The 26,731-nt window shown below is 37.5% G+C and overlaps 2 protein-coding genes across 2 annotated transcripts; one reads left to right on the top strand and one right to left on the bottom strand.

Annotated features, from left to right (window-relative positions):
• The first annotated feature begins 1,717 nt into the window (after positions 1 to 1,717).
• Positions 1,718 to 6,828, top strand: ttr (transthyretin (prealbumin, amyloidosis type I)). The gene is made up of 5 exons (XM_056764273.1): positions 1,718 to 1,790; positions 1,921 to 2,077; positions 3,454 to 3,593; positions 4,575 to 4,710; positions 6,161 to 6,828. Coding segments are annotated over exons 1-5 (543 nt in total). The 5' UTR covers positions 1,718 to 1,788; the 3' UTR covers positions 6,269 to 6,828.
• b4galt6 (UDP-Gal:betaGlcNAc beta 1,4- galactosyltransferase, polypeptide 6) lies at positions 6,349 to 20,629 on the bottom strand. The gene is made up of 9 exons (XM_056764272.1): positions 19,849 to 20,629; positions 16,721 to 16,837; positions 16,496 to 16,609; positions 14,481 to 14,602; positions 13,121 to 13,237; positions 12,624 to 12,811; positions 11,529 to 11,651; positions 11,225 to 11,326; positions 6,349 to 9,597 (listed from the first exon to the last, which is right to left on the bottom strand). Exons 1-9 carry the CDS (start codon positions 19,961 to 19,963, stop codon positions 9,450 to 9,452), a joined length of 1,146 nt encoding a protein of 381 aa, XP_056620250.1. The 5' UTR covers positions 19,964 to 20,629; the 3' UTR covers positions 6,349 to 9,449.
• Positions 20,630 to 26,731: the final 6,102 nt, after the last annotated feature.

The raw sequence follows: 26,731 nt of genomic DNA, 5'->3' as shown, positions 1-26,731 counted from the left end.
GTGTATGCATATTTTGATTGTTTATTAAATTATATTTTGAATTTTATCTTCTTTATTATTCTGGATTGTAAAAAAAATGTTGGTACAAGCTTTAAAACAATGTGAAAACACAAAAAGAAAAACACCATTGGTTGTTGTTACGACCCCATACTCAGTCTAGGAGTAATTTGGGATGCAACATTAAAATTGAATAAATTCCTGTGTGTGTGTATGCAAGGCAGCAGTGACAGACCAATAATACTAATAAAATTAATTATGTGTTTATTATACAAAAATGTTAAGTGACAATAATAATAGGGTGGCTGTATAACAATATATAAACATAACCTTAAACCAAGGGAAAAGCGAACAAAAGTAGTCCCAAAGGATGAACATAACAAAAGGAAAACTAATTAATTTTATAAACCCTCTATTCTCAACTGCAATCCACTCTCAAGCAGGTCTTCAGCGTTCTCACGCCCTAACTACCACCTACACTTACTATCTGCCATAAAACATACAAGGGTGGCACTCACTTCTAACCTAGTGTATCATATACAAACAATGTTCAACCTACGTGTGCTCAAATGTACGCGCGACTTTCTTACCTGTTCGCTTTTCCCTGGTTAACAAAGAAAAAACTACTAGCGAAACAGATTAAGAAACTGGCATAATAGCTAACTAAATTACTGACTAAATTCTCACAAACAACGAGGCTAAAGGTGAGCTAGACTATTGCATGTTCACTCCAGCGTCCAATTTATACCAGAAAGAAGTGGGATGATTGGTGGAGCAAGACGTGACGTCATTTATAAAGACCGGAGATTGACATCTGAATTTACATTTAGTCATTTGGCAGACGCTTTTATCCAAAGCGACTTACAGTGCACTTATTACAGGGACAATCCCCCTGGAGCAGCATGGAGTTAAGTGTCTTGCTCAAGGACACACTGGTGGTGGCTGCTGGGATCACCATCTAATGGATGGGCCAATGGGAGTAACGGATGGACCTGAGAGAAAGATATAGCGAAACAAGAGAGAGAGAGAGACACAAAGAAAACACACAAAAATATCTACAGACATAACACTACCCCCCTTAAGAATAAACTCAGGATATTTAAATATACACAAAGCACAAGATAACAGATTAAACTCTGGAAAGGTCATCAGCTAGAACATTACAATACCTTTCTTATGTTTCGTTTCCAAGTTGAAGTTTTGCATTGACAAAGACCAGCGCATCAAACGTTGGCTCTAATTGTACATACAAGAAAACCACAGGATTATGGTCAGTAAAAATTATAAGTGGGAGAGTTCTGGAACCAACATAAACTTCAAAATACCATGATGCAAACCAAAGCTTCTTTCTCGATTGTAGGGATTAGACGGATGAATCAATGGTGTTTTTACACATTCTGTACTTAAACATGTTGTCGTTCACTCCGTAAACTAAGGTAGGACCTTAAAAATCCTAAAAATGTACTCTCTAAAAATATCCCTTCCTGTGTTCTGCACTGAAAGAAAGTCATACAGGCTTGAAATGACAAGAGGAGGAGTAAATAATGACAGAATTGTTTTTTATGTGAACTATAACGTCTCAGTGCCTTTGGCAAAAATGCGAAAATATGCGAAACAACAGGTTGTGCCTGCCTCTCACGAGGGAACTGTACACTTTGAACTGTCAATAATAGCAAACCCTTAAATGTGTTGCCCTGAAAATATATCACAGATGAGTCTGAACTAGCTTCCCCAGAAAGCAAATAAGCAAAACTTTGTATTTGATCCCACATCAGAGTGGTGCAACTTGACATGTAAGCATTCATGATATGTATAAATTCCAAGGGTTAGTAGTGTTGTAATATAAAAATGTATTGTTTCCATTGGATCAACCCAATTTTATAAGGGGTTGCTTATTCCTCCCTTTATTTACTGTGTAAACAGGGTTCTGCTGATTTCCCGAGTCACATCAGTAGAGGGTGAACAGCTGTATAAAGGGCATTTTGGGGGTTTTCTCCTGCAGTCTTGCTTTAACATGGCTAAAGTGGTGATTTGTGTGTTTCTGGCATCTCTGTTAGCCTTCTGTAGATCGGCTCCGGTGGTAAGTTCAGTTTAATATTCATTGCTGTCTATCTACTTGTTTGAAATGCATTGATAATATAAAAGTGAAAAGGTAAATAAAAACTCTCTGCCCCATGTTAGGGATTGTACAATTCTTGCAATAATCATCGCTACGAAAAATGTCTGTTATCTGATAGCAATGTATGTAAAGAATTGGTTTCTATACCTTATGCTGTACATTATTAATGTGAGGGATAAGGTTGTATTTACCTTTTAAGGTTTCCCAAATTACCTTGTCAGATCAGCCCATGGTGGATGAATTAAAGCGTTCACCCAAAGTACACCACACAAAAAACATTCTGTCATAATTTTCTCACAAGTTGTTCTAAATCTGTTGCAATTTCTTTGTTCTGATGAACAAAGAGAAAGATATTTGCAAGAATGCTTATAACCAAACAGTTCTTGGACCCCACTGACTCCCATTGTAGGAAAAACAAACAGTTATGGGGCATTTTTGACTACCATTTATTTTGTCCTATGGTAGTCACTGGGGTCCAAGAACTGTTTTCTTCCAAAGCATTCTTCCGAATATATTGTTCTGTGTTCAACAAAACAAAGAAATGTATATAGGTTTGTAACAACGAGAGAGAGAGTGATTCATGAAAGAACTTTCTTTTTTGGGTGAACTAGCCCTTTAAGAAAATCGTTTTGAACTATTAACAGGTAAAGGCTTACATCATGACAATCGTGATTTTGTTTCTGTTGTGTTTGACTGGTCGCTTAATGTAATAATGAACATGTCATCAAAATATTTTCAATGAAGAAAGTGTTGAAGTAATTATTTCGTCACTAAACAGTATGTCTTGAAACTTTGATAAGAACCATGTTACACATTCCCAAGTTACCAGACAGCTTGTAACTCTTTTATTTACCCACCAATGTCATTTTTATCACAATTTAGCATCTGGTTATGCACTTAAAAATATAATGTTGTGTCTCTTCTACCTTACCGTATAACTGAAAGTAGTGACCGGACACATAACACTTAACATTTGGGTAGCTTTGTAAAAAGCTGCGAAAACAAGAAAACAAGCCAATAAGAAACACTTTTTGTTCCAACTTTAAAATGTGTATGAAAACAGATAAATTATCCCCTAAGTTGACCTCATCTTGGGTGAGATGAGGTACGATCTGTCACTGGGCAAACTAACACATAGGTTGTAAGGTTATCTACCCAGTACCATACTACAAAGTGCTGCAGTAAACTTTATCTATACCTGGAAAACAAACTTATACACAGTCCAGTCGGTTACTGACCCCAAACACTTCCCAGCAGAGCTGATACAGCTACTTCCACCCATTAAAGGCAAGCTTATTGAAATCACTGATAGTGAACTGCTTTGACCTGTGTCTTAGGGTTTTCATGGTGGTTCAGATGCTCATTGTCCTTTGACGGTGAAGATCCTGGATGCTCTGAAAGGCACTCCCGCTGGAAATGTAGCTCTGAATGTGTATCGCCGGGGTCAAGGTGGGACATGGGAAAAAATTGCCAGCGGGTAAGATCCCATTAACCTTCATGCTACCTTTAACAAGCAGTAAACAATATCGAGAACTTACAGTTTACAAGAGTACTTTTACAATGTCCTTAAAATTACATTTCAGACCGAGTAAAATATTGCTGTGTGTGAATGTAGGCAGACTGCCAAGTTAAGTTGTAAAGCTGAAAGTGAATAAATAAAAAGTCGACTCTGAATCACGCGCACAAGTTGTCTGTCATTTTAATTTCAGCTCTTTGTCCGATTTGTGTCACTCGGTGCAATTCCTGCATACGTTCCATTTGAGACACAGTATGTAATGACCAACCACAGCAGACTAGACCATCTGACCAATCAGATCAAAGTATAGGCTGACAGAAAGGAGGGGATTAGTAGATGAATCGCCGAACGAATCAGTTTGGTCAGTCAGTCAAGGAATAAGGTAATAATAATTGCATATTATTAGGAAAATTTCAAGTAAACTTGTTGTTGGACACTCCATAAAAAAAAAGTAGCACCTTAAAATTCACAAAATATTTACTCTTTAAAGAGACATGCAAGTAACCAAAAAAAACATAATAGACTTATTGTAAATATTTAATTTACAGTATTTACCACATTTTATCTGCAGTCTTTAGACTGCAATTATTATAAAAAAATACCGAAATGACCCCCAAATCTATTTTTACCTCTTATAGGGGTCCCTAATGCCTTCTAATGTATTCGCACCCAGATTATTGTTCATAATTGTATATCTTTACTACAGTAACTACTGCCTGATTGTAGAATAGTCATCCCTAAAGACTACCAAAATAGACAAAGAAGGTGTATCTTTAGAATGAATTCCAATTTTCCATTTTATTTAGGCCAGATGGTTTTATTTGTATTTCTTGATTAATAAAAATAATTTCTATGTGACCTTTAGAAGGTCACATATTCACAGAATACCCATCACTTTCTAAGCCCAGTGATTGTCATTCATTAGCTTTACCTCTCACACAGGAAAGGGGATGCGTCGGGTGAGGTGCACGATTTGATAACAGAGCAGGAATTCACTACTGGTGTGTATCGGGTGGAGTTTGATACTAAAACTTACTGGAAGGCTGAAGGACTCACACCTTTCCATGAAATTGCTGATGTAAGTGACAATGATTGTAAATTACACTCCTAAATTGAGCAATAGATTGGTTGGGACTTTTGCCAAAATATTTTTCCTTCTGATAAAAGGATGTACTTCATTTTATTCAACTTGATAAAAGAACAGTGTAACAAATCTCCATAAAAGGGAAGGAAGGAGACGGGAACCGGCAGACATTTAAACAAACATTTAATAAAGTAATATAACAGCCGGCGGCCCCTCACGGACGACCGCCGGCGAACAAAACATAATATAAATACAAACATAACATAAGTTCGGGCCCGGTCCTCTCTCTTCGACGGTCCGGTCGCTCGTTCCTTTTATGCTCCCATCTCCTACGTGATTCGAGCCCGGTGTGCGCACAGCTGGCGCTAATTCACAATTACTCACCGGACTCGAACCACGGTCTCGCCCCGCCTACTCTACTACAAACAGATATGTCATTATTATTATTAATATTATCATACAGTGAGGAAAAAAACGGGCACTATGAAATGGTGCTGCAAGCAATTGTATAATTACTGTAATTATACAATTGCTTGCAGCACCATTTTATAGTGCCTGTTTAGAATATCTTATTGTAGGGTTTGTTTCCTAACATCCCCATTATGAAATCATTACAAAATGTTTCACTAATATTGCATGTATAAAGTTATCACGACATTTACCAATGACAAATAATGTTGATGAAATGCTCTTTTGGCAAATATATATAAATTTATACCTGAATGATTGTTTTGGATGTGAACCAAGATCTATATTAACTGTGGGGAAGTAAATATTTAAGAACCTACATCCTATAATCTTGTTTTGTATAGATGTAAAGTAAACATACCAGTTTAAGATAAGAAGCACCCAAACATATGTGAATAGTTAAGTTTTACAATGAGGCACTGAGATATTTTGACATTGTGTTTACATATGTGAACCTGGACGACCAAACCAGTCTTAAGGGTACACTTTTCGAAATTGAGATTTTTACATCATCTGAAAGCTGAAGAATTAAGATTTCTGTTGATGTATGCTTTGTAAGGATAGGACACTATCTGGCGGAACAACGACAGTTCCCATGCTGTATCTGAGGTTGCAAAAGAATCTAAATATTGAGAAAATCGCCTTTGAAGATGTTAATCTGAGGCACTGTAGCAGGTCATCCACTCACAGGAATAAAGTTTTCATACATTTAGAGAAGGACATTTATAAAATATCTTCATCAGACATGATCTATACTTAATATCCTAATGATTTTTTTATTGCAATAAGAAAAATCTAAAATTTTACCCATACCATGTAATTTTGAAGATTACTAAAAATGTTCCCATGATACTTAAGAATGGTTTTGTTGTCCAGGGTCACATATTTGTAATATGGACCCGTTCTCTTGGACCCCATTGAATGTAAAATACACTTGTCTACCAGATGTGCTTCTCAGTGGCTTTTGTGTTGGCAGGTGGTATTTGAGGCTCATACGGAGGGTCATCGTCATTACACTCTAGCTCTTCTCCTGAGCCCCTTCTCATATACTACAACAGCCGTCGTGGTCAAAGCACATGAGTGAAAACACACAACAGCTTCACAAACTGAACAGACAAACAACACTCACTCCAACCACACTGATGAAAGACATCCGACTCTGAATAAGTTGTCAACTATAAAGTCTTTTAATAATCATTACAGAGCGTAATGCAGTGAACAGACAGACCGGTACAACAAGAAAAAATAAAACCTGGAACCAGGAATTGTGCATTTCAGACAAAGCAGCTGGGTTTTCCAGACATTCTGCTTCTCACATCGGTGTTAAAGCGACACTTCACCCAAAAATGACAATTCTGTCATTTACTCACCTTCACTGTTCCATATCTGTATAAATGTCTTCGTTCTGATGAACGCAGAAAAATATATCTGGAAAAATTCTTTTAACCACATTTATACAGATTTTGAACAACTCGAAGGTGAGTAAATGGTGACAGAATTTTAATTTTTGAGTGAAGTATCCCTTTAATGTGGACCCTCCACAACAGAGAAACAAAAAGGTTTTCAAATGAATGACTAGCATATTTTCTTCTGATGTTTAGACGTGGACATTGTTCCAGATTCAAATAAATAAAATAAAACAAACTGTGCACCCAATTTTTTTTCTAATCACCGTCCACAAGCACCCCACTGCACATCTCAAGGTGGAAGTGAAACTGAAATAAAAAAACTCAAGGCACAAATATGAATACTGCAAAATTGAACACTCTACATTACAGATTTGTAATGGTGAATAAATCATCTTTTAAAATTCTCTATCTATTGTTTCTGGATATATTTAAAAGACACAGCTCAGGATGAAGAGGGGCAGTTATGAGAGGACAGGGTGGGTTTGGGGTGAAGCTTGAGATGAGATGAATCTAAACCAGCATACAGACGACAGCACTAAACAGCTTCCTCGAAACATACGACTAACCACTAAATCGAACGAACAATCACGCCGAGCAGTCTTACTGATGCGCTTATGATGTGGAAATTCTTCCGATCGGGGGAATGTGATCTGAAGAATCAAAGTGACATTCAATCTTCATATATTGCAACCCACCTCAGTTTCATGATCATTTAAGACCACGTGTGTAAGCGTCACCTCAAAACTTTCTTCGCAGGCCCGAAAGATTGCGGCATAAGCTACTTTATTATCTCCTCGTGCATGCAAGACGAAAATTAAAACAGTGCACTGTGCTGGTGGAATGATATTGTTTATTTAGGCCACTGGAAACTAGTGCTCGTGTACACCCTTACCGCATTAAACACACGTAAGTGTATACATCTCAGCCATCGCTTCCACGTGGGGCGTAAACCGAAAGTACAGTACGTCAAAATCCCATCTTTGCCGCCAAACTCTCTCTCGTCCTTTATGTAAAATGTCAACTGTTATTCTATAACCTAGAGCTATTCTCACACACAGACTGCATATATGACATATACTCTCAACAACATACATGACAACCTCAGTTTGCACACTTTGAATAGGTTAAATAGACTTGGTTTGATGTCTTAAGGAGCTACATTTTACTGTACAAAGGGAAAGAAAAGAAGACTTTGGCACTAGTAACCTCCATCTAAGTCTAACATCTTGTTTCCCATCTGTTCTTTCCAAAATCATTTTTCCGGTTGGTCAAAAGGATTTTTATAGCCATTACGGAAGAAACGACTTGAGAAATAATGTTTAGAGAGTATTTTAACTTCAAGACTCTTTTTTTGTCGCAAACCATGCTGCAAAAATAACCTTGCTGCTGTTGTGTAATTCTGAGTCGACACACACACGATACGAGAGGGTAAAAAACAGCAGTGTTAGGACATATTTGATAACTTAAAATACACAAAATATGAAAGCAACGGTACGCGTTAACAACTCAAACCTTAAAATTATCTACAAAGGCAAACATACTAACAAAAAGACCGTTGTCCTACAGCTTGTGATGCTCAAAACTTTACTAGCATAAAGTCGTCATGGCCCAAGTGTACTTCAGATGCCATTCAAGAGCGACGCCAACATCGCTCTCTCATTTTGGCCCTACTCGCGGTCCCGACCAGAGCGCAACCAGTAGTTCAGGAGCTAAATGCACGCAAACACACAGGTTGAGACACACGCAAAACCCCGTCGAGGGCGTTTTGGCTTTAGCAGCTGCGAAACCCGACAGGACGCCGGGCCATTCTGCGACCTCGTAAACACCCCTCGGACTTTTCGGTTCTACCTCTGCTTCCTGCGCAACCTTGGAGTAGTTGAGACGGGAGAATGATCATGTCATCAACAAACAGACATTCAATGTGACAAAAATAAAAATTAAGACACAGATCATTATGTAAAAAAAATAAATTAAGGCATGCAGCAGGTAATTTCATCTGTTTGTCGTTTTCCATTACTTCTGCATTCTACGGTCATCGCTCAATATAGTTTTAGTCCATCAGTCAAACTGTGCCCCACACCTTTCGATATAAAATAATAATAAAATAAACAAAACAACAAATAGCTGCCAAAAAATAAGTGTTTCCACTGGAATCACAGGCAATTTTTTAAGTGATAAAGCTTAAGCATTGCTTCAAAGGCCAGATATTTACACAGGGACTCTGGGCATGCACTTCACAGCCTTCTGTATAGCAGGATTTAGGGGGGAAAACACCACTTAAGTGAACTGATATGCGACCAAAACGTTACTTAAGTTATAGAAGGACAGATTTTAAATGCATCCATTAAAACTGCACAGACTCCCTCTAAATGATTTTTGCTCTTAAAAAAAAAACATGTATAAAAACGTTTCAGATAACATGACAACATTTCTATTGGCATCAAGAGTGCTGCTGTAATGAAAGACCAAGCTGTCTAATGTTAGCACAAAGGACTGGATTCGACAGAGTTTGAGAGCCTATAAAATTCAATTAAGGCTTTGCAGTAAACATCGGATGTGTTGATGCTGGCACTCCCCTCCGTTTTTGAAATGTGATCTGATTCCCTAAAGCCAGCATGGACACAGGAACATGCAAAGAAACAAACGCAGTCACGCCACACACACCCACCCTCCGACAGATATGATACAGTATTCACACACACACACACACGCGCATCACCCAATTAACTGTGCATTAGACGGGCCTTTGCCTTTGCCCTTTCCCTATCCTGTATTTAAGGGCATTTGGCATTGATTCATCACCTTTAACTCCACCCATTCGCAAGGTCACAATGGGGGGGGGGGGGGCGGAGCCTGTCAGTAGTCTGATATGGGGGCAAGTTCGGGATTCAGATTCACTGTGATGTTCTTATAAATGCTACTCAGAGAGATCTTCGGTGAATAGTGCAGATTGTTCAAGCCGTCCAGATGTTGTCTCTCTTTGGAGTACCGCAGCAACTTGTACCTGAGGGGAGAGCAAGGTGAACTTGGGTTAGACCGGTTCAAGCAGACCTTGAGATAACCTGTAATATGCAACGATCACTACACTTATTGATGTAAATATGCTTTTGTCACACGTAGGTCAATCCACTGTAGGACACGCACTGACATGTGAATACAACGCTGGGTCAGGTTAAGTTGAAATAGGTCAGAGGTAAAGATCGAACATATGCAGTGAAACGATTTTTCACCTCCCGAAAAGGAACTGTTCACCCAAAGATAAGAGTTTTGTCATTTACACTCAAATTATACCACACCTGTGTTCTTTTTAGATAAGAAAACTATTTTTTGGTTTTACATTTATATTTAGATTTACAGTAGCTTTCTGTGATGAACAAACCAAATAAGTCATTTATGGTCAATTACCATAAATTGGTAAATCGGTCAGATCAACGTGTTCATTTTGGAACATAAAACCTCCAGTCCCAATTCGCTTTCATAATATGACACAAAGTCGCAGACTGAAAACATTAAAGTAGAGGAATCTTAGTCAGGCATTAGTGACACTGCCAAGATTTCCTACAAGCATTTGTTATGCCACTGAGAGAGAAGCAATCACATTGAGAGAATTACCTCCAGCCATATTAAATTACTGCATACATACGGCGCAGTTATATTAAGCATTCTAATCTAGTCGCCAAAATGGTCCCCAGTTTGCCATGGATGGCCACAGCCATAACCTGAAATGTGTTGGAGAACTAAAAATGTTATTTTTAGAACTAAAAATAATTATTAGTGTAACTAAATGTTTAATTAAAAACACTGCTGAGCAGACAAAAATAATAAGTAGTTATTTATTTGGGCTTGATATCAATTACAAAAATTTGCAATTAAACTTATTTTTCCAGTTAAAAAATGAAAATTCTGTCATAATTTACCCTCTTGTCATTTCAAACCTGTTTGCCATTTTTCTTATTCGCAGCACAAAAGAAGATATTTTGAAGAGTGTTGGTTACTAAACAGCGGTGGAACCCATTCCTTTATAGTGTAAAGACACAAAACCGATGCAAGTCAATTGTCCTTTTAATACTATTCTTTAAAATATATTTTTTTGTGTTATGCAGAAGAAAGTAAGTCTTACAGGTCTGAAATCACAAGTGGATGAGTAAATGATGGAAGAATTTTCATTTTTCGGTGAACTATCCCTTTAACACACTTTTATCCCTTAAATGACTAGTTACTTTTCAGAAAGAAAAACAATCTTTAAAAAAAACTACATTTTGGAATTTGGGTAAATGCCTTTACCTACATAACTATGCTTGCTACACACATCTCTAACAAAAAGTGCAGAAACTTGTTTGTTTTTCAACGCCATGACAGCTTCTATTTTCATAAAAAAATTGTCATAAGTATCAGGTCTATCAAATCAATTTTTGATCAAAATAACATTTGCTTTCAAAAAAATTGAAGAAATGCATTTCCAAATGTGTCAGGCCTATGTTGCATCTGGACAGTGTTTTAGGGGACAGTTATTTATCTTCATAAATGACTATTCTTTAAAAATATATACCTTTTCATTATCAACCACACGTTCAAGAATATTGTGATGTATACAATCTTATCCAACAATGTATGCTTGTGTGTTCGCTAACCTTCCAAGGAACTGGACTTCTCCTCTGTGGTGATGAGCTATAGATTTGTACTTGCCAAGATCTCCCTCCGGCCTGGTCACATTGAAACCTGCGTAATGAACCCTGGGGACAACAAACACAAACGTTTCTGTTAGACATCTATGCTTACAACAACATTATAAATACTGTGATTACACACAGGATAATATATAAACTGTTTGCCGTATGTTAAGTCATCACACTGAAAAGTCTAGTAGTTCTGCAAACAAACTAGCCAGCTATGCATTGCTTTTAAGCTTATGTAAATACAACTAGTTAAACTAACCTGTTCCAGAGATCATCGTCCTCTCCCCCCCAGCCCCAGAATGCATTGGGAAAGCCATTGATCTTACGGAATTGTTTGACAGTAAGTCCACTCACTCCACCGAAGAACTCATTGTAAGGAAGGCTAAAAGCAAACACACACACTTGGTATACAAGTCAAATACTAGTCAACTGTAAATCAATTAAAACAAACAAAATAAGAAGAGTTAAAAATAGAACCATTACCATCATGAATGAAAGAAATAGGCAAACAAGAACAAGCCTTAAATAGTATGACATCACTTCAGACAGGAATGAGGAAGCACAGTCTAATTTTACTTCCTTGCAATTTCCGATCAAATCAACCAAACATTTTTCTTTCACTCAGAGTACGTTGAGAAGATTCGTCGCCCTTTCAAAAGGACCAACTTTTGAAGAGGGGTCTAAAATTTAGCACTGTATTGTAAACTACTTCAAACACTTGAGACAAAGTTTATCCCCAAATATTTGCATATGTCCCAGGCAGGTGTCCACATGCTCAGTTGACCCTCTCACACCTACATGCATCTGTTTTTTCCAGGTACTTCTCAGAAATTGCTCAAGTCATTGTTATTAGTTGATATGACTCACTAACGTCACTAGGGGTGTAACCATACACTGAGCTCACGGTCCCATAAAATGCATGACCTTGATTACGACAGTATCAAAATCATTCTAGGTTTCATTTCAAGATTTTATTGACCATTTTGTATGTAAATTAATAATAACTTAAGTCAACGCAGGTTTAAACAAACGTCAGTGTAAAGTCTTGAGTCTACTGAACACGATCTTACACATTCCACACATAAATAGCTACGGCAACACAGAGTGTTTCACGATCAATGAAAACACAACAGTCACATCTAAACATCAAAGGAAATATTGTACTCATTAACTCTATAAGTGCTCAAAACACAAGCCTTAGGCTGTTTAACATACACACTTAGCTGCAATTGTGATTTATAACATCATGAGCCGGGCTATCAGAAGAATGTGGTTATGACAAAAAAAACAAAGGAAGAAAAAATTGAGTAATGCAGAAGGAACGGATTTGAAGAAATGCTTCTTGAATGCTTACATGTACATATATTTATCAAGCTTTGCGGCGAAATGTCGAGGCATCTGACCACAGCCGTAATAGTTACGGTCGCTTTCCGGGATGTGATCGACGTCGTGAAACACCACACAGTCCCAGTCCAGGTCTTTCATAGCCTCTTTGAAGCCCACGTTAAACAGCATGGCACGGTTAAAAGGCTGAGTACCAGTCTGAAAACACAAAGTATACTTCAATATTTAATCGTCCAACTTCCTTTGCTGATGTAATCAAGGCCATGGAGGCAGGGAAAAATAACTTCCTCATTTCACAAGCCAAACACTACATATATTAAAATAGCTTAACCTACAGTATATGCCATTGCGTTTTTGACCCTTTTATGCCGTTTTAAAAGTATTTCAACAAGTATGTTAACAATGTTTTGGCTATGTTTGCCTAGTTAATGAGAAAAACAAGCAAGCAATGCTCATGTACACCAGCAGATGTCAGTACAGCGTCACTACACATCTCTACATACGCACCTGTTCAATGACATAGAAGGCGAACTGCAAGCGTTGGCGTTGAAGCATGGGAGCGAGGTGCTGAAATAGAATGGGAAGATGCTCGTGGCGATTCCTGAAGGGGATTAATATGGCCACCTACAAAAGGGAAAGGGAAAAAGATGACAGAACATTACATTGATATCTTGAATGAACATACACAAGAACACCTTGGCCGATCTTTGGAGTAACATTTCAGAATTTCATACATTCATTTTGACTGGTTAATAAAACATATTAGAAAATAAAATACTTAAATAGTATAACATAATTCTAATAAAACATACTAGGGCTGTCAAATGATTAATCATGATTAATCGCATCCAGAATAAAAGTTTTGTTCACATAATATTTTGGTGTTCCGGGCATATTAATTTTGTTTTTATAAACACATACATGTAAACATATTTAGGAAATATTTACGTGTTTATTTAGAATTACCTACCATATAAATTATATATATATAACCGTTTATACATTTTTGTCTATTTTTTTCTTAAATTAATGCATTTTTGTGTATGTTTTTATGAAAACGTAATTAATATGAACAGAACGCAGACATATATTATAAGGGCTGCATCTATCGATTATGATACTATTCAATGATTTTCCATCGATAAATCCAGAATTCGGATAATAAATACTTTTTCTTTATCAAAGAGTAATACTTAACATACAAGAGAAAATAAGACTGGTCCCTTAAAATGAACAACTAATTTGTTTCCTTTTTAGAAAAAATAAACATTTTATTTCAATAAACTATCACTTATTTATCAGCATGAGAAATACGTGTGAGGGTGTGAACAGACTAAAATGCGTGTCTCAAAGGGTATTTGTGAGACCTGAGAGCCCTTTAACATGCGAGTTTAGCGGGCTGAGCCTTAGTCATAACAGTCCGTGGGGAAACGCAGTGCTTAATGGATTAAACAAAGCTTCAAGACAACAAAATTTGCCTCGATTTTTTGTATTCTAATTACTCGAGCAATTTGAGGAATCAACTTTTATTCTGGATGCGGTTAATCATTGGACAGTCGCATTATATAAATTGAATAATAATGCAAATAAAATAAAATAAAATAACTATATCATATAATATAATATACAATAAAAAACATAAGTTAAAATTAAATAATAAATAATTATATATTTCGAACAGAGAGGACATTGTTTTTTCACTTCTGTAACGCTCAAAAAACAGTTTTGGCATTAGAGGAAATGTCTCCTCCCCTTAAAAACTATCAAAAGTACACGTGGTTTGCGCACCGCAAACAGAGTATGAGAAATAAGTCTTGTTTTTCCATCAGTGAACACGTCAAAAAAATGAAACCCAGCGGTGATCTACCTTCCAGCGTGGTTTGCAGTCTTTGGGCTTCCAGTGGCCTCCAAACTGAATGTCTAGATGTCGAAGCCTCTGTTCAACCTCCTCCATAGGAACATCTGTCATGTTGACTTCCAACTGACCCTCTGTGAGGAAAAGCGATAGCATGAACCAAACAAATCAACATGAACCAAACAAATCAACGAGTACAAAAAAACAATCCCATCTGTGAAGGAAGTTTGAACTTATTTTAGCTTAAAACACATCTGTAACTGAACAGCAACCACTTGAGAAATGCATAGCATGAGAAGCTTGAGAAGATTAGTCAAAATCAAATATTTTAACACCTCACAAAAGAAAAGAGTGTGCTTTTGAGAAAAGTGTAGAGAATTTTTTATCTTGAGTCAGTACATTAGCTCAGTTCTACAATATACATCTAGACAGCAAAGCCAAGCTTTTGAAATGATTATTATAATAATTATTATTACTACTACTATATTATAAACATGATCTTGTTTTTAATTCAAGTTTTGTATTTCACCATTATTTAAATTGAAGTACTTTCATGTAGATAGAAATAACTCATTACCATTCTAAGATACTAAAAACATAACACTTCATTAGTTATGTATATTAAATTGCATTTCTGTAAATAGATCCTACAAAAAAATGACTAGCAGCACCTTTAAGGTTAATGCACCAACTCTACTAAATACAATACACAAAAAATACAAAGATTGTGTGAAGTATCAACATCAAGCTTCCATTCTATTACTATGAATGCTCAATAGGGCCAGTCTAGCAGCAGTCGTCCCGACATTCCATAAAAAAGAGCCAATCATCAACCGTAAAGACCAAGTACAGCAGGGATGACGTATCTTGACCAAGTCATAAAACCATAGAGTTTAAAAGATCGCAAAAATAAGTTTGATGATTAACGAAGGTTTATGATACCTAACATCCCTGATTATGTCCAAAGTCATATTTAGAATCTTATTAGCAACCAGCCTTTTTAAGACACGGTCAAGTTTGAACAAAAATCATAAGCAGGTTATTACTGGTGTGTTAAATCGTAGAACAAAACGTGAAAATATTCAGAGCTTTTGTTAACCACAGGCCTTCTTTAAAGGGACAGTTCACCCAAAAATGAAAATTCTGTCATTTACTCACCCTCAAGTTTTCCAAATCTGTATAAATGTCTTTGTTCTGATGAACACAGCGAAAGATATTTAAAAGAATGCTTATAACCAAACGGTTCTTGGCCAACACTGACAATCATAGTAGGAAAAATTGCTTTATAGATTTCCTTGTTCTGTTGAAAACAAAAGAATATATTTGAAGAATGTAGGAGAGCTAACAGTTCTTGGGGACTTTTGACCACCATTGTAATGTTTCCAACTGTGATATTCAATGTTGGCCAGGAACTGTTCGGTGACAGAAGTTTTATTTTTGGGCGAACTGTCACTAAGGCATTTAACAAAAAATCCATTCAAAAGACACATTGAATTGGGCACAATGGAACCGGAAGTGCTAAAATGCTAACTCTCTGGGTTTTGAATACAGAAATAAATCACCCTGCGCCACTCTATGATTCTCCGAGAAGCAGGGCTCTGTTTTATTTTGACCTCTTTAAATATATCCTTTTCCACATTCAAATAGACAGGATATGGTCTCAAATGACCGCGCTAGATGCCCGGAGGCATTGCAAACAAGGCCGCCGACTAGAAGGACTTCCCTTAAAAAGATTTTTACTCAAATCAAGTCCGGTCTGGTCTGGTCTCCTACATGCGTTTTGCATACTGAATGGAGGAGAGACTTGCTGCCTATGTACAGCCCTTCAAATGATCCTCACAATGTTTCGTTTAAGATAAAATGCTGCTTATCTTGGCAATATACAGCAAGGCAGCTTTTGGAACACAGCCATTAAGTCTTGAGGCTCAAAGGACACAATCTGGGAGGGTTATCGCACATCTTGTGCTGTGCTTTCAAACATGAGAGGACAGAGAAAAACCCGACTTGCGCAACATGCGGATACTTACTCATAGAAGGTAACCGTTCAGGGCAGGGCAGGTTTAGAGCATAGGTGAAGTTCTCAGGGAGGTATGTGGTTGGTTGAGCGATATATTCACTAGAGTTATTTCCATCTGGATAATCTGTTAGGACACATACAGACATTCATATATTAGAGGAGGGAAACAGGTGTATGGCAGTGTGATCGAGTTCAGACTCAAATTCTGGTTTGACCCTTATAAATGTATGCTTACCTGTACCATTGAGAGTACTGTTCTTATTGGTGTATTGCCTGATCATGTGACCGATGGTTCGAACATTGTCTCGTAACATGATACCCTGAGCCTGTACCATGAAGAAATATGTGTTGACTGCGAGAGAGAGAGAGAGAGAGAGAGAGGTTTATTTAATTTTCTGAATTCCATTTAAGGAAGCAAAGATAAAAAAAAAGAAACACTGACATAAAAAGCTGCTGAGAATTGCAGAAAATAATTAAAGAAAAACAATGACATAAAAACAAAAACAGAAAATGCTGACATGTAAAACAGAAATTTGAATAGTAAAACTAAAGACCTAATTTGGTTTATTTAAATGAATGTGGTCAAAGGACAATGGTGAATCTATTCTTTAAACCTATTACAAAAAGCATTGCGAGTAAAGAATTTCCAGACCCACAGACTTCAGAACATCAAAATGTATGTTTATTTCAAATAAGCTGGTTGTCGCACTTCGGCACATCAGTCTGGTGTAAGCATGCTGTGAAAAGATCTCTTTATGCAAATATAAGAGTTTATGTCCTAACAAGCCACAAACGCGTCAAGCGACAGGAAGTTTTGCCAGTCGCTGGGTTTCCATTCCTGGTTTTCCGTCCCAACCTTATCTTTGCACTCTGAACCTATGAGACGATTTTACGCATGAATGATCGATTCCACGGTCCCGGTTTTAAAACAAAACATCAATGACGGCACCACTACATAGTGCTACATTTCAGAGCAAGTCCAGATATGATAAACAAAAACTTGGATATGTAGATTGTTTCCTGTAGCATGCATAGGTCTAAAAGGAAGTGGTTTCGTCTAGCGCCACTCGCATGCACAAAACAAGGAACGCAAGTAGTCAAATGAAACCAAACCACAGACATCACAGAACAAGCCACAAGAGGAAAGGGAAACACAGACATTGTTTGCCTACTAACTATAGTATAACTCTGGCTGCTTTGTTAAAGCAGGCCAATAACTAACTAGCTGGTGGATATTCATCATGAAGAAAATTAGTTTGCCAAGCTTTTAAATACGATAATGTACATTGCCCCAAGTGTGTAAACACCTCAACACCACACCCATGAGTGCACTTTTGAATTTCAAAACTGTGGAAATTCTTAAGACACATGTCCTCCACCCCTTGTCGTTGTAAAGCATTAACTTCTCTGGGAAAGAGCATCACTGAGGGTGACACCATCCTGCTTGCGTTTCAATTTCCATCAGGACATCGCATAGGGCAGCCAGGTTTTACCAGGCTCAATAAACAATTTCTTTATGGACCTCACTCTGTGCACAGAAAAGAGCCTCCTTTTTCTGTCAATATTTGTTTAGGGAGATTATATGGCAGCTTGGTTGATTTTACGCACCTGTCAGTATTAGATCTACAGAATATTGCCTGCACATACATAAATCCACATTTATATAAATTTGTTCTTTAAATGTTGCTGATATGTTAAATAATACAAAAACCCATCTGGTTTGTTTGGTTGGCACACTTGTGCTTTGCTGAATCTGCAAAAAAAAAAAAAAAACATAACCACAGCAATAACATTCTCATCGCTGATATGAATCTTGGGAAAATGTTATCTCCAGCCTTTGAGTCAAAATGTATATTGCCTCGAGTCTTTATTCATCAGATATGGTCCAGTGAACAACAGTCACAACCATTGAAGAAAAACAGGATCCTTCTTAGGAACCTATTAGACAAACACAGTCGGAACTATTAAACAGGATTTGATTCTGTGTAGTGGCATGTGTTGGAGGTTTGCCTGGACTTCCAGGGAAAGCTTTGAGCGCACTCACCAAACCAGCGGCAAGAAGCTGATCTGTTTAATGTCACTATAATTTTCACCGGAACCCTGTTCCACATACACTTATTGTGATCTCTCAATTCCCAAGAAGCCAGACGCGCTTTTCTTCTAATAGCTTTGATGATAAAACAGTCAGGAATGCCTTACATTACTAACAGCAAGAGTGGTTATGATCCACATTTGTTACCATTATCGGTCTCTGTGGGTCTGTCCTGATAATGTGTTGAGGTCTATTGGTGGAATGCTATCTGTCGGATGGAACCGACTTAACGCCATTAAATCCTACTGGAAGTCCAAAACACACTAGATGAAGAGATTTTGTGAGGGTTTTTACAGCTGATGGTTCATTGCAGTATTTGTAACGGATGCCATAAGAATTTGTATTGATTCTCAGTGGGATTCAATGGGGTTCTTATATCTCACCAGTAAAACCCACCATTAATGTACCCCCAGAGAACATTTCAGTTCCCATGAAAACCAATACAATGTCCATTAAAACCATTAAGTACATTTGAATGTCTTTTTTTTTTGCGTGGCAACCATGTTTATGTCTGTGCTTACTTTGGTGTTACTTGTATCGATGGAAAATAATTTCACCGCAATACGAAAAAAAGGAACCCACTTTGTGTAGTTTAGACATCCTCCAGTAGCTCTATCAAGAGTCAACTGCACTATACATAAAAAGCCCATAACTCAAAAGCCTTCATGGGTGATAAGTATAGAGGTGATAATCATAATGGTAAATGGTCACCAATTAACTGACTTAAAAGTATTAACGTGACCAACAACCATGTTTTTAGTAAATGAATGATCAGCTGCTATCACACAAAGTAATGTTGTAGTATACTAAAGAAAGAATTCACTACAGTTTTTTCATTTCCCATAATACAGACTACTACAGTGCACTATAGTGCTGGACATTATACAATAAAAACAGTTCATTAAAATTAACTTCATAATTTTAAAGAGACTTCAATAAATGTAAAACGTTACTGTAGTAACCATGGTAGTGAAACCCTCTCCGATGAGCTTCGATCACGTAAATTGCCTGTGTTTTAAAACCAAGCTTACTATTTAAACGTCATTTTATGGTGCGGGGCTTTTCCGGGCATCACTCTTAGAGAACAATGCGCCTACGGTGCCCAAAAATGCCACCAGTGTAGGTGAGCAGTTGAAACACAGCCCGCGTCACAAGCGCTCCGCTCGTTTGGATGGTGGGAGGAAGCGATGGATGAAACGCGATTACCAGTAACTAAATCTTTTGATCACATTACTGCTAATCATCCACATGACTCACGCTGTTGTACTAACCTATTCCCGGAGCCGAATAGATGAAGTAGAGGCAAGTCGTGGACATGGAGAAGAAAAAGATGAAGGCCATTAAGGAGCGGTTGGACAACCGCATCAGCCGCCTCGCCTTCCACATTTTATCGGTGCTACCAACTGTCTGTCAATCCCATAAAATAACGCAGATTGAAGAGAAGAGACGCTGCTTGACGCGGTGAAACGGTCATCCGTTGAAACGCGGCGGTAAATCAGGTAGCTGCTAAAGTCCGCATCGTTCATTCAGCCGTACGCAGCGGATGCTAGGCCGCACTGCTCGTTCGCTATCCCGACAAAGTCAAGAAATTTCCAGATCAAATAATAAATAAATAATAAAACGCGAACGGGCCTGCATCAAACGGAGTCCGGGCTCGGCGTGAAGTCAACCCGCTGCATTTCTGTCCGGTTGTTGATGCTGCTTTAGCGCTCCGGTGTGTTTCAATCGCGGACACGCCTCGTCGCGTTGATGATGATGATTGGAAATGATGAAGGGAGTGAAAGTGATGATGATGATGATGAGGGACCTGCCCTTCCTCCCTCTTCCCCCCTCTCTCTCTCTCTCGCGCGCTGAAAGCCCCTCGCTCCAGCAACCAGCTCTCCGGCTCAACGAAACGGCAGTTAACCTGTGGTAGAACTACCGAAAACAGGGATGAGAGGGACCGAGTCGAATGAACGCGACGGTCTCGACTGGAACTCCTCCTGCGCTTGTGGTTTTGCTGTCGGTGCAGGTGCAGACACTGTTTCCGGTGGGCGTTACCCACAAAATGGCTCTACCAAGAGGCGGCGTTACGTCTCGCGCTTGAGAAAGGGGTTTCAAAATAAAAGTATTTACGGATCGTTTAAGCAAGTCTATTAAGAAAGTAAGAGATACAATAAAAAGAAAGATAAAGATAAAACATCTACAAACGAGTATAGTTTGATGGAACTGATAATGTTCTTCATGAAAAGAGTTGTGTTGTAGTGTTGCACTATAATAAAAAAATATACCAACCAACCAGATAAACATTTTATAATAAAAATAATTTAGAGAAATGTTTAACACATTTAAATTAATATGAGGTGAGTTTGGACAAAATACAAAATATTTGGTACTTAACCATTTTTTAAAAAAACAGTAGCCTATACACACAAAGTTTAAACAATTTATTTTATCTCTGTACTTCCTGAACACATTTAGATTGAACAAATAAGGTGACAGAGCATATCAAATCAAATATGAGGATTTTATTTTTTTGTCTGCATAAGAAACTAATAGGAAGAACATTTTTATTCAAGGTCATTCCAAGATCCTGTGCAGAAAAATGCATATTTTCAGAAGAGAGGCTTGTTAGATGTTGGAAGAATTCCAGCTAGCAAAATGCCTTTGCAGCTAATATATCCATGATAACCAAGGTGACATTGGGGAAATACATTTTTACCAACCTTCTTTTGTTTTTGGAATAAAACTTGTAATATTTGCATTGCATTACATATTAGGAAAACAAGGGTTAAAATTGTGGCTTTACTTTGCATAAGCTTTATATAATGCAGTTTATAGAACAACTGAAAAGTCACTTTTAGAAGATGAGGTTTATGTTCCTTGCTGGAAAATAGACGATAAGGCACGCCTACTATCACTCTCTGTAATTGGCTATAGTTTAGACCACAACATGACAAGTCATGCTGATAACAGTCAGTGAAATATGATTCAGGTGAAATACAATATCAGTAAATAGGTTTAGTAATATTTTACTGTAATCAGAGAATCAAGGGGATAGAGGCAGATTATACAGCATTTGATAATATATTCCTGTCTGTTTACGCACAGAAACCCGTATAAACTACACCTGATACCAGCTTTATTCACACCTCAGCTAAAACTACCATTATTTATTCATGATCGTAGAACATCTACACCAACAGTTTTATGTTCTTAGGTAAGATAAGGGTGCAGGGTTTGGCAGTCAGACAGGTTTTCACACACACACATATATTTAAATACTTAACATTTATTTGATATTTCTTATATATATATTTGTATATCTATAAAAGTGTCTGCCACATGAATAAATGTAAAAGCTGAGAGAGCTTTGACCCTAAGCACATAGCTTTGCTGGGACAACAAACACCCACTTCAACTCCAGGAAAAGAGGTTTAGAGAATGGATGGACATTTTATAAAATCCACACACTCTAAAAATAATTTGTTATGGTTGCTGGTTCACAGAAAAAATATGAGTTAACTGAAATGAATCTAATGCAATTGTGTTGTGTTGACTAATATTTTTTAAATTGAATTTACTCTGTTAAGTTAAATCAACAATTGTTTACAGTGCAGATAAACTGAATACTAAATTTCAGGCTTCTGACCTGTAGAAGAAGCCAATGCACTCTACGAATATGGCAATAATATCAATGCTGTCATCTCCCCTCAAACCCTCAGAAGAAACAGTAGGGAAACATAAATATTAACTGGGAACTTTCAAAATCCTTAATTTAATGGGGATTTTACCTTCAGTGTTACCTTATTTTTTTCAAAGAATAAAAGAAGACACTTTGTAATGCAGTCAATAGGATTGTTTGTCCTCAGCATGATTTTAATTTCGTATACTAAACCCACAATGTCATAAAACAGATGATAAAAACATGATGAAGACATGATTAGTCATTACACATTACACATTAACTGAAGTTATAGGAACTTAAAGGTGTACAAATGTGTAAAAATTATGCCCTTGAGAAACACTGTTAGCACTCTAAACGAAGTTTGTTTTCCTTCTCCTTACCTGATTTTCATTTCTGATTATAGGAATAAACAGAACACATTTTTCAAGGAATCTAACTTCAATTGAATACCTGGGTTTGTGATTTAAGAAAGCTGCCACAAAGTCCGTTCAGTGCTTTAACGTTAACCCTTATGTTCTGTTAAGATTCTCTTCACCTCCTCATTGATTAAAGTCTGAAAATGATCATTAACGTTGAAATAAAATTTTCTCAGTTTACAAAAACTCTGTACATGAAACTGTGCAGTACATAAAATCAACTACATCCAGAAATAAGTGTTTCGTGACCTCAGGGGCCACAAAGATTCAAAGCATGTGAAAATCATGTGAAAAGCATGTGGTAGCTCCCAACAGCATGTACTACTGGGGTCATCAAATCACATTTGTGTAGTAACAATAAACAGACATCGGAAACATTAGGATTAAAGGGTTAGTTCACCCAAAAATTATATTCTGCAGAATGTTGGTAACTAAACAACGGGGGTACCCAATCACTTCTATTGTATGGACACAAAACCAATGCAAGTCAATGGGTGCAGCCGTTGTTTTTCATTTTGGCTGAACTATCCCTTTAAATTCACCATGAAATCAAAATAGACAAATCTTTTTTTACTGTAATATTAAAGTGTTTTTTTTATGCCAAGTGGATACTATGAATAGGGGGAAACCCTGTGGAAGAGCATTGAGGCCACTCTTTATTTTTGTCAATTATCTGTTCCCTGCCACCAGAGGGCACCACACACCACACTGACTATGTCATCATGGATTTCCCAAGATCCCCTCTGATCACCCAGTCACTATGTACTCACTCCATTACACATTGCACAGTATTGTTTGTTTGTTTGTACCTAGTGTCTTCATTGTTCCTTTTTTTCTGTGTTTTGACCTTAACCTGGACCTTGTGTTTTTAAATGTTTTCTGCCCGTCTCAACTCCTTTGCTTGTTTGCTGGAATACATTTTTTGGATTTTCCCTTTTAATAAAGCTGCACTTGGATCCGACCTTGCCTCCTGTGACCCCTGTTTGATACAATTATTACCCATAATCACATTCCACATGTCTATAAAAAAAATATAAGCACAGTTTTAAATGATATGTGTTGGGTGGAGCTGGGTAGATCATTTATGAATTGTTATCAGTAACCGATTACCGATGATATGACAAAATTTGTAGCTAGCAACGTAATCTCTTAAAAGAGTAAAAGAGTACACATGTTTATGAACGTAATCTGACTACTTTTAGATTACTTTTAGATTACTTTTGACATCTTGATTTAGAATCTTATTTGATGTAACATATACAGTATTTAAGCAGGATCATTTTTTACTATTTTGACACATATAACGAGGGAGAATATTCCATTCTTCATCACCAACGAGACCCTCGACATCTTTTTAAAGAACAGTAAGGACAAAATACTTACACTCATAACTTGTTGTTAGTGTTTACTGATAGTGAATAGTTTTCCCCTGAGTTTCCTTATAAAAAGGGTGTCTATTAGGGGTGTGACAAGATCTCATGCCACAAGATGTTGCAAGATTAAAATGTGACATGATATCAGCATGATGGAGTTTGTTGGTGAAATGAATTTTGAAGATGCCCTGCCACTTTTAAATAATATCATAATTCATAAAAATAGACCATAAATTACATTCATTCAAGCTTAACTTTCAAAATGCAACTATTTTGCATTTTGTGATGTTCAGTTGAATAAACAACACATTTTTTCATCAATTAGAATTACTTACAAATAGTGTAAAAATAATCTTTATTTGTGTCTTGTCTCATCACGTAAAATAAGTGTCACACCCCTAGTGTCTATAGATCCAGCCATCAAATGCTAAGTGCCGCTTTATTTTGCATCTCTGTGCGATTCCAAACCCCTCCCCTCTCTGCCAGAAAAAGCTTCAAGAATCACAGACAAAAAGTGGGTACGGAAAGTATTCAGATCCCCTCAAATTTTTCACTCTGTTATATTAGAGCCATTTGCTAAAATCATTTAAGTTCATTTGTTTTCCACATATAATGTACCCACAGCACCCCATATTGACAGAAAAACACAGAATTGTTGACATTTTTGCAGATTTATTAAAAAAGAAAAACTGTAATATCACATGGTCCTAAGTATTCAGACCCTTTGCTCAGTATTTAGTTGAAGCACCATTTTGATTTAATACAGCCATGGGTCTTTTTGGGAAAGATGCAACAAGTTTTTCACACCTGGATTTGGGGATCCTCTGCCATTCCTCCTTGCAGATCCTCTCCAGTTGTCAGGTTGGATGGTAAACATTGGTAGACAGCCATTTTTAGGTCTCTCCAGAGAAGATGCTCAAGTGGGTTTAAGTCAGGGCTCTGGCTGGGCCATTCAAGAACAGTCACCGAGTTGTTGTGAAGCCACTCCTTCGTTATTTTAGCTGTGTGCTTAGGGTCATTGTCTTGTTGGAAGGTAAACCTTCGGCCCAGTCTGAGGTCCTGAGCACTCTGGAGAAGGTTTTCGTCCAGGATATCCCTGTACTTGGCTGCACTCATCTTTCCCTCGATTGCAACCAGTCGTCCTGTCCCTGCAGCTGAAAAACACCCCCACAGCATGATGCTGCCACCACCATGCTTCACTGTTGGTACTGTATTGGACAGATGATGAGCAGTGCCTGGTTTTCTCCACTCATACCGCTTAGAATTAAGGCCAAATAGTCTCATCAGACCAGAGAATCTGATTTGTCACCATCTTGGAGTCCTTCAGGTGTTTTTTAGCAAACTCCATGCAGGATTTCATGCGTTTTGCACTGAGGAGAGTGTTCCGTCGGGCCACTCTGCCATAAAGCCCCAACGGTGGAGGGCTGCACTGATGGTTGACTTTCTACAACTTTCACCCATCTCCTGAATGCATCTCTGGAGCTCAGCCACAGTGATCTTTGGGTTCTTCTTTACCTCTCTCACCAAGGCTCTTCTCCCCTGATAGCTCAGCTTGGCCGGACGGCCAGCTCTAGGAAGGGTTCTGGTTGTCCCAAACGTTTTCCATTTAAGGATTATGTAGGCCACTGTGCTCTTAGGAACCTTAAGTGCAGCAGATTTTTTTTGTAACCTTGGCCAGATCTGTGCCTTGCCACAATTCTGTCTCTTAGCTCCTCAGGCAGTTCCTTTGACCTTATGATTCTCATTTGCTCTGACATGCACTGTGAGCTGTAAGGTCTTATATAGACAGGTGTGTGGCTTTCCTAATCAAGTCCAATCAGTATAATCAAACACAGCTGGACTCAAATGAAGGTGTAGAACCATCTCAAGGATGATCAGAAGAAATGAACAGCACCTGAGTTAAATATATGAGTGTCACAGCAAAGGGTCTGAATACTTAGGACCATGTGATATTTCAGTTTTTTTTTTTTTATAAATCTGCAAAAACGTCAACAATTCTGTGTTTTTCGGACAATATGGGTTGCTGTGTGCATTAATGAGGAAAAAAAATGATTCACAGTTTTTTTCATTTGCTAACATCCTTTTGTCCAATCTGTAATCACATTTTCAAAACTCTAAACACAATTAACACAACATCATTCTGTTGTGGCCATACCATTAACAAAATTCATGTTGGTTTCACACAAAATGCAATCAATTAACACGTTTGTAGAATGCCTACATTTTCTTTACATATAAGCATACCCAATACCAAAATCATGGATCTTTATAGTGTTTTTTACAAATGCTTAAACGCAGCATGCCAGAAATGAAGACCTATTGTTCCAAACCATAGATACAGTATAAAATCTCTACTTCTGCAACAATATCAGCTCCAAAGTATTGAAACAGATATTTTAAAAATATATTCATACAGCCGATAAGCATTTTTAGGGTAAATACTGATAATTAGAGTAAGCAATAGTTGATTCCAATCTCAATCAGAGACATAGCCAGGTGTTGAAGACTTCCCATTACATGGACATACACAATAAAAGGCAGTCTTCGGATTGGTTTAGTTCAAAGCAACACATAACAAAACAGAGAAGCAGAACAGGTGGGAGGAAACATGAGGACATTTGTGATTACATGGGACAATGTAGCATTCCACCATTCACATGCAATCACAAACGGTTTGCAGAACATCTAGTGATTTCCC

This window comes from Triplophysa dalaica, chromosome 13 (assembly GCF_015846415.1).
Source record: "Triplophysa dalaica isolate WHDGS20190420 chromosome 13, ASM1584641v1, whole genome shotgun sequence".
Lineage (NCBI taxonomy): Eukaryota > Metazoa > Chordata > Actinopteri > Cypriniformes > Nemacheilidae > Triplophysa > Triplophysa dalaica.
The sequence above is the reverse complement of the archived record's forward strand: the minus strand, read 5'-3'. Positions and strand labels throughout refer to the sequence as shown.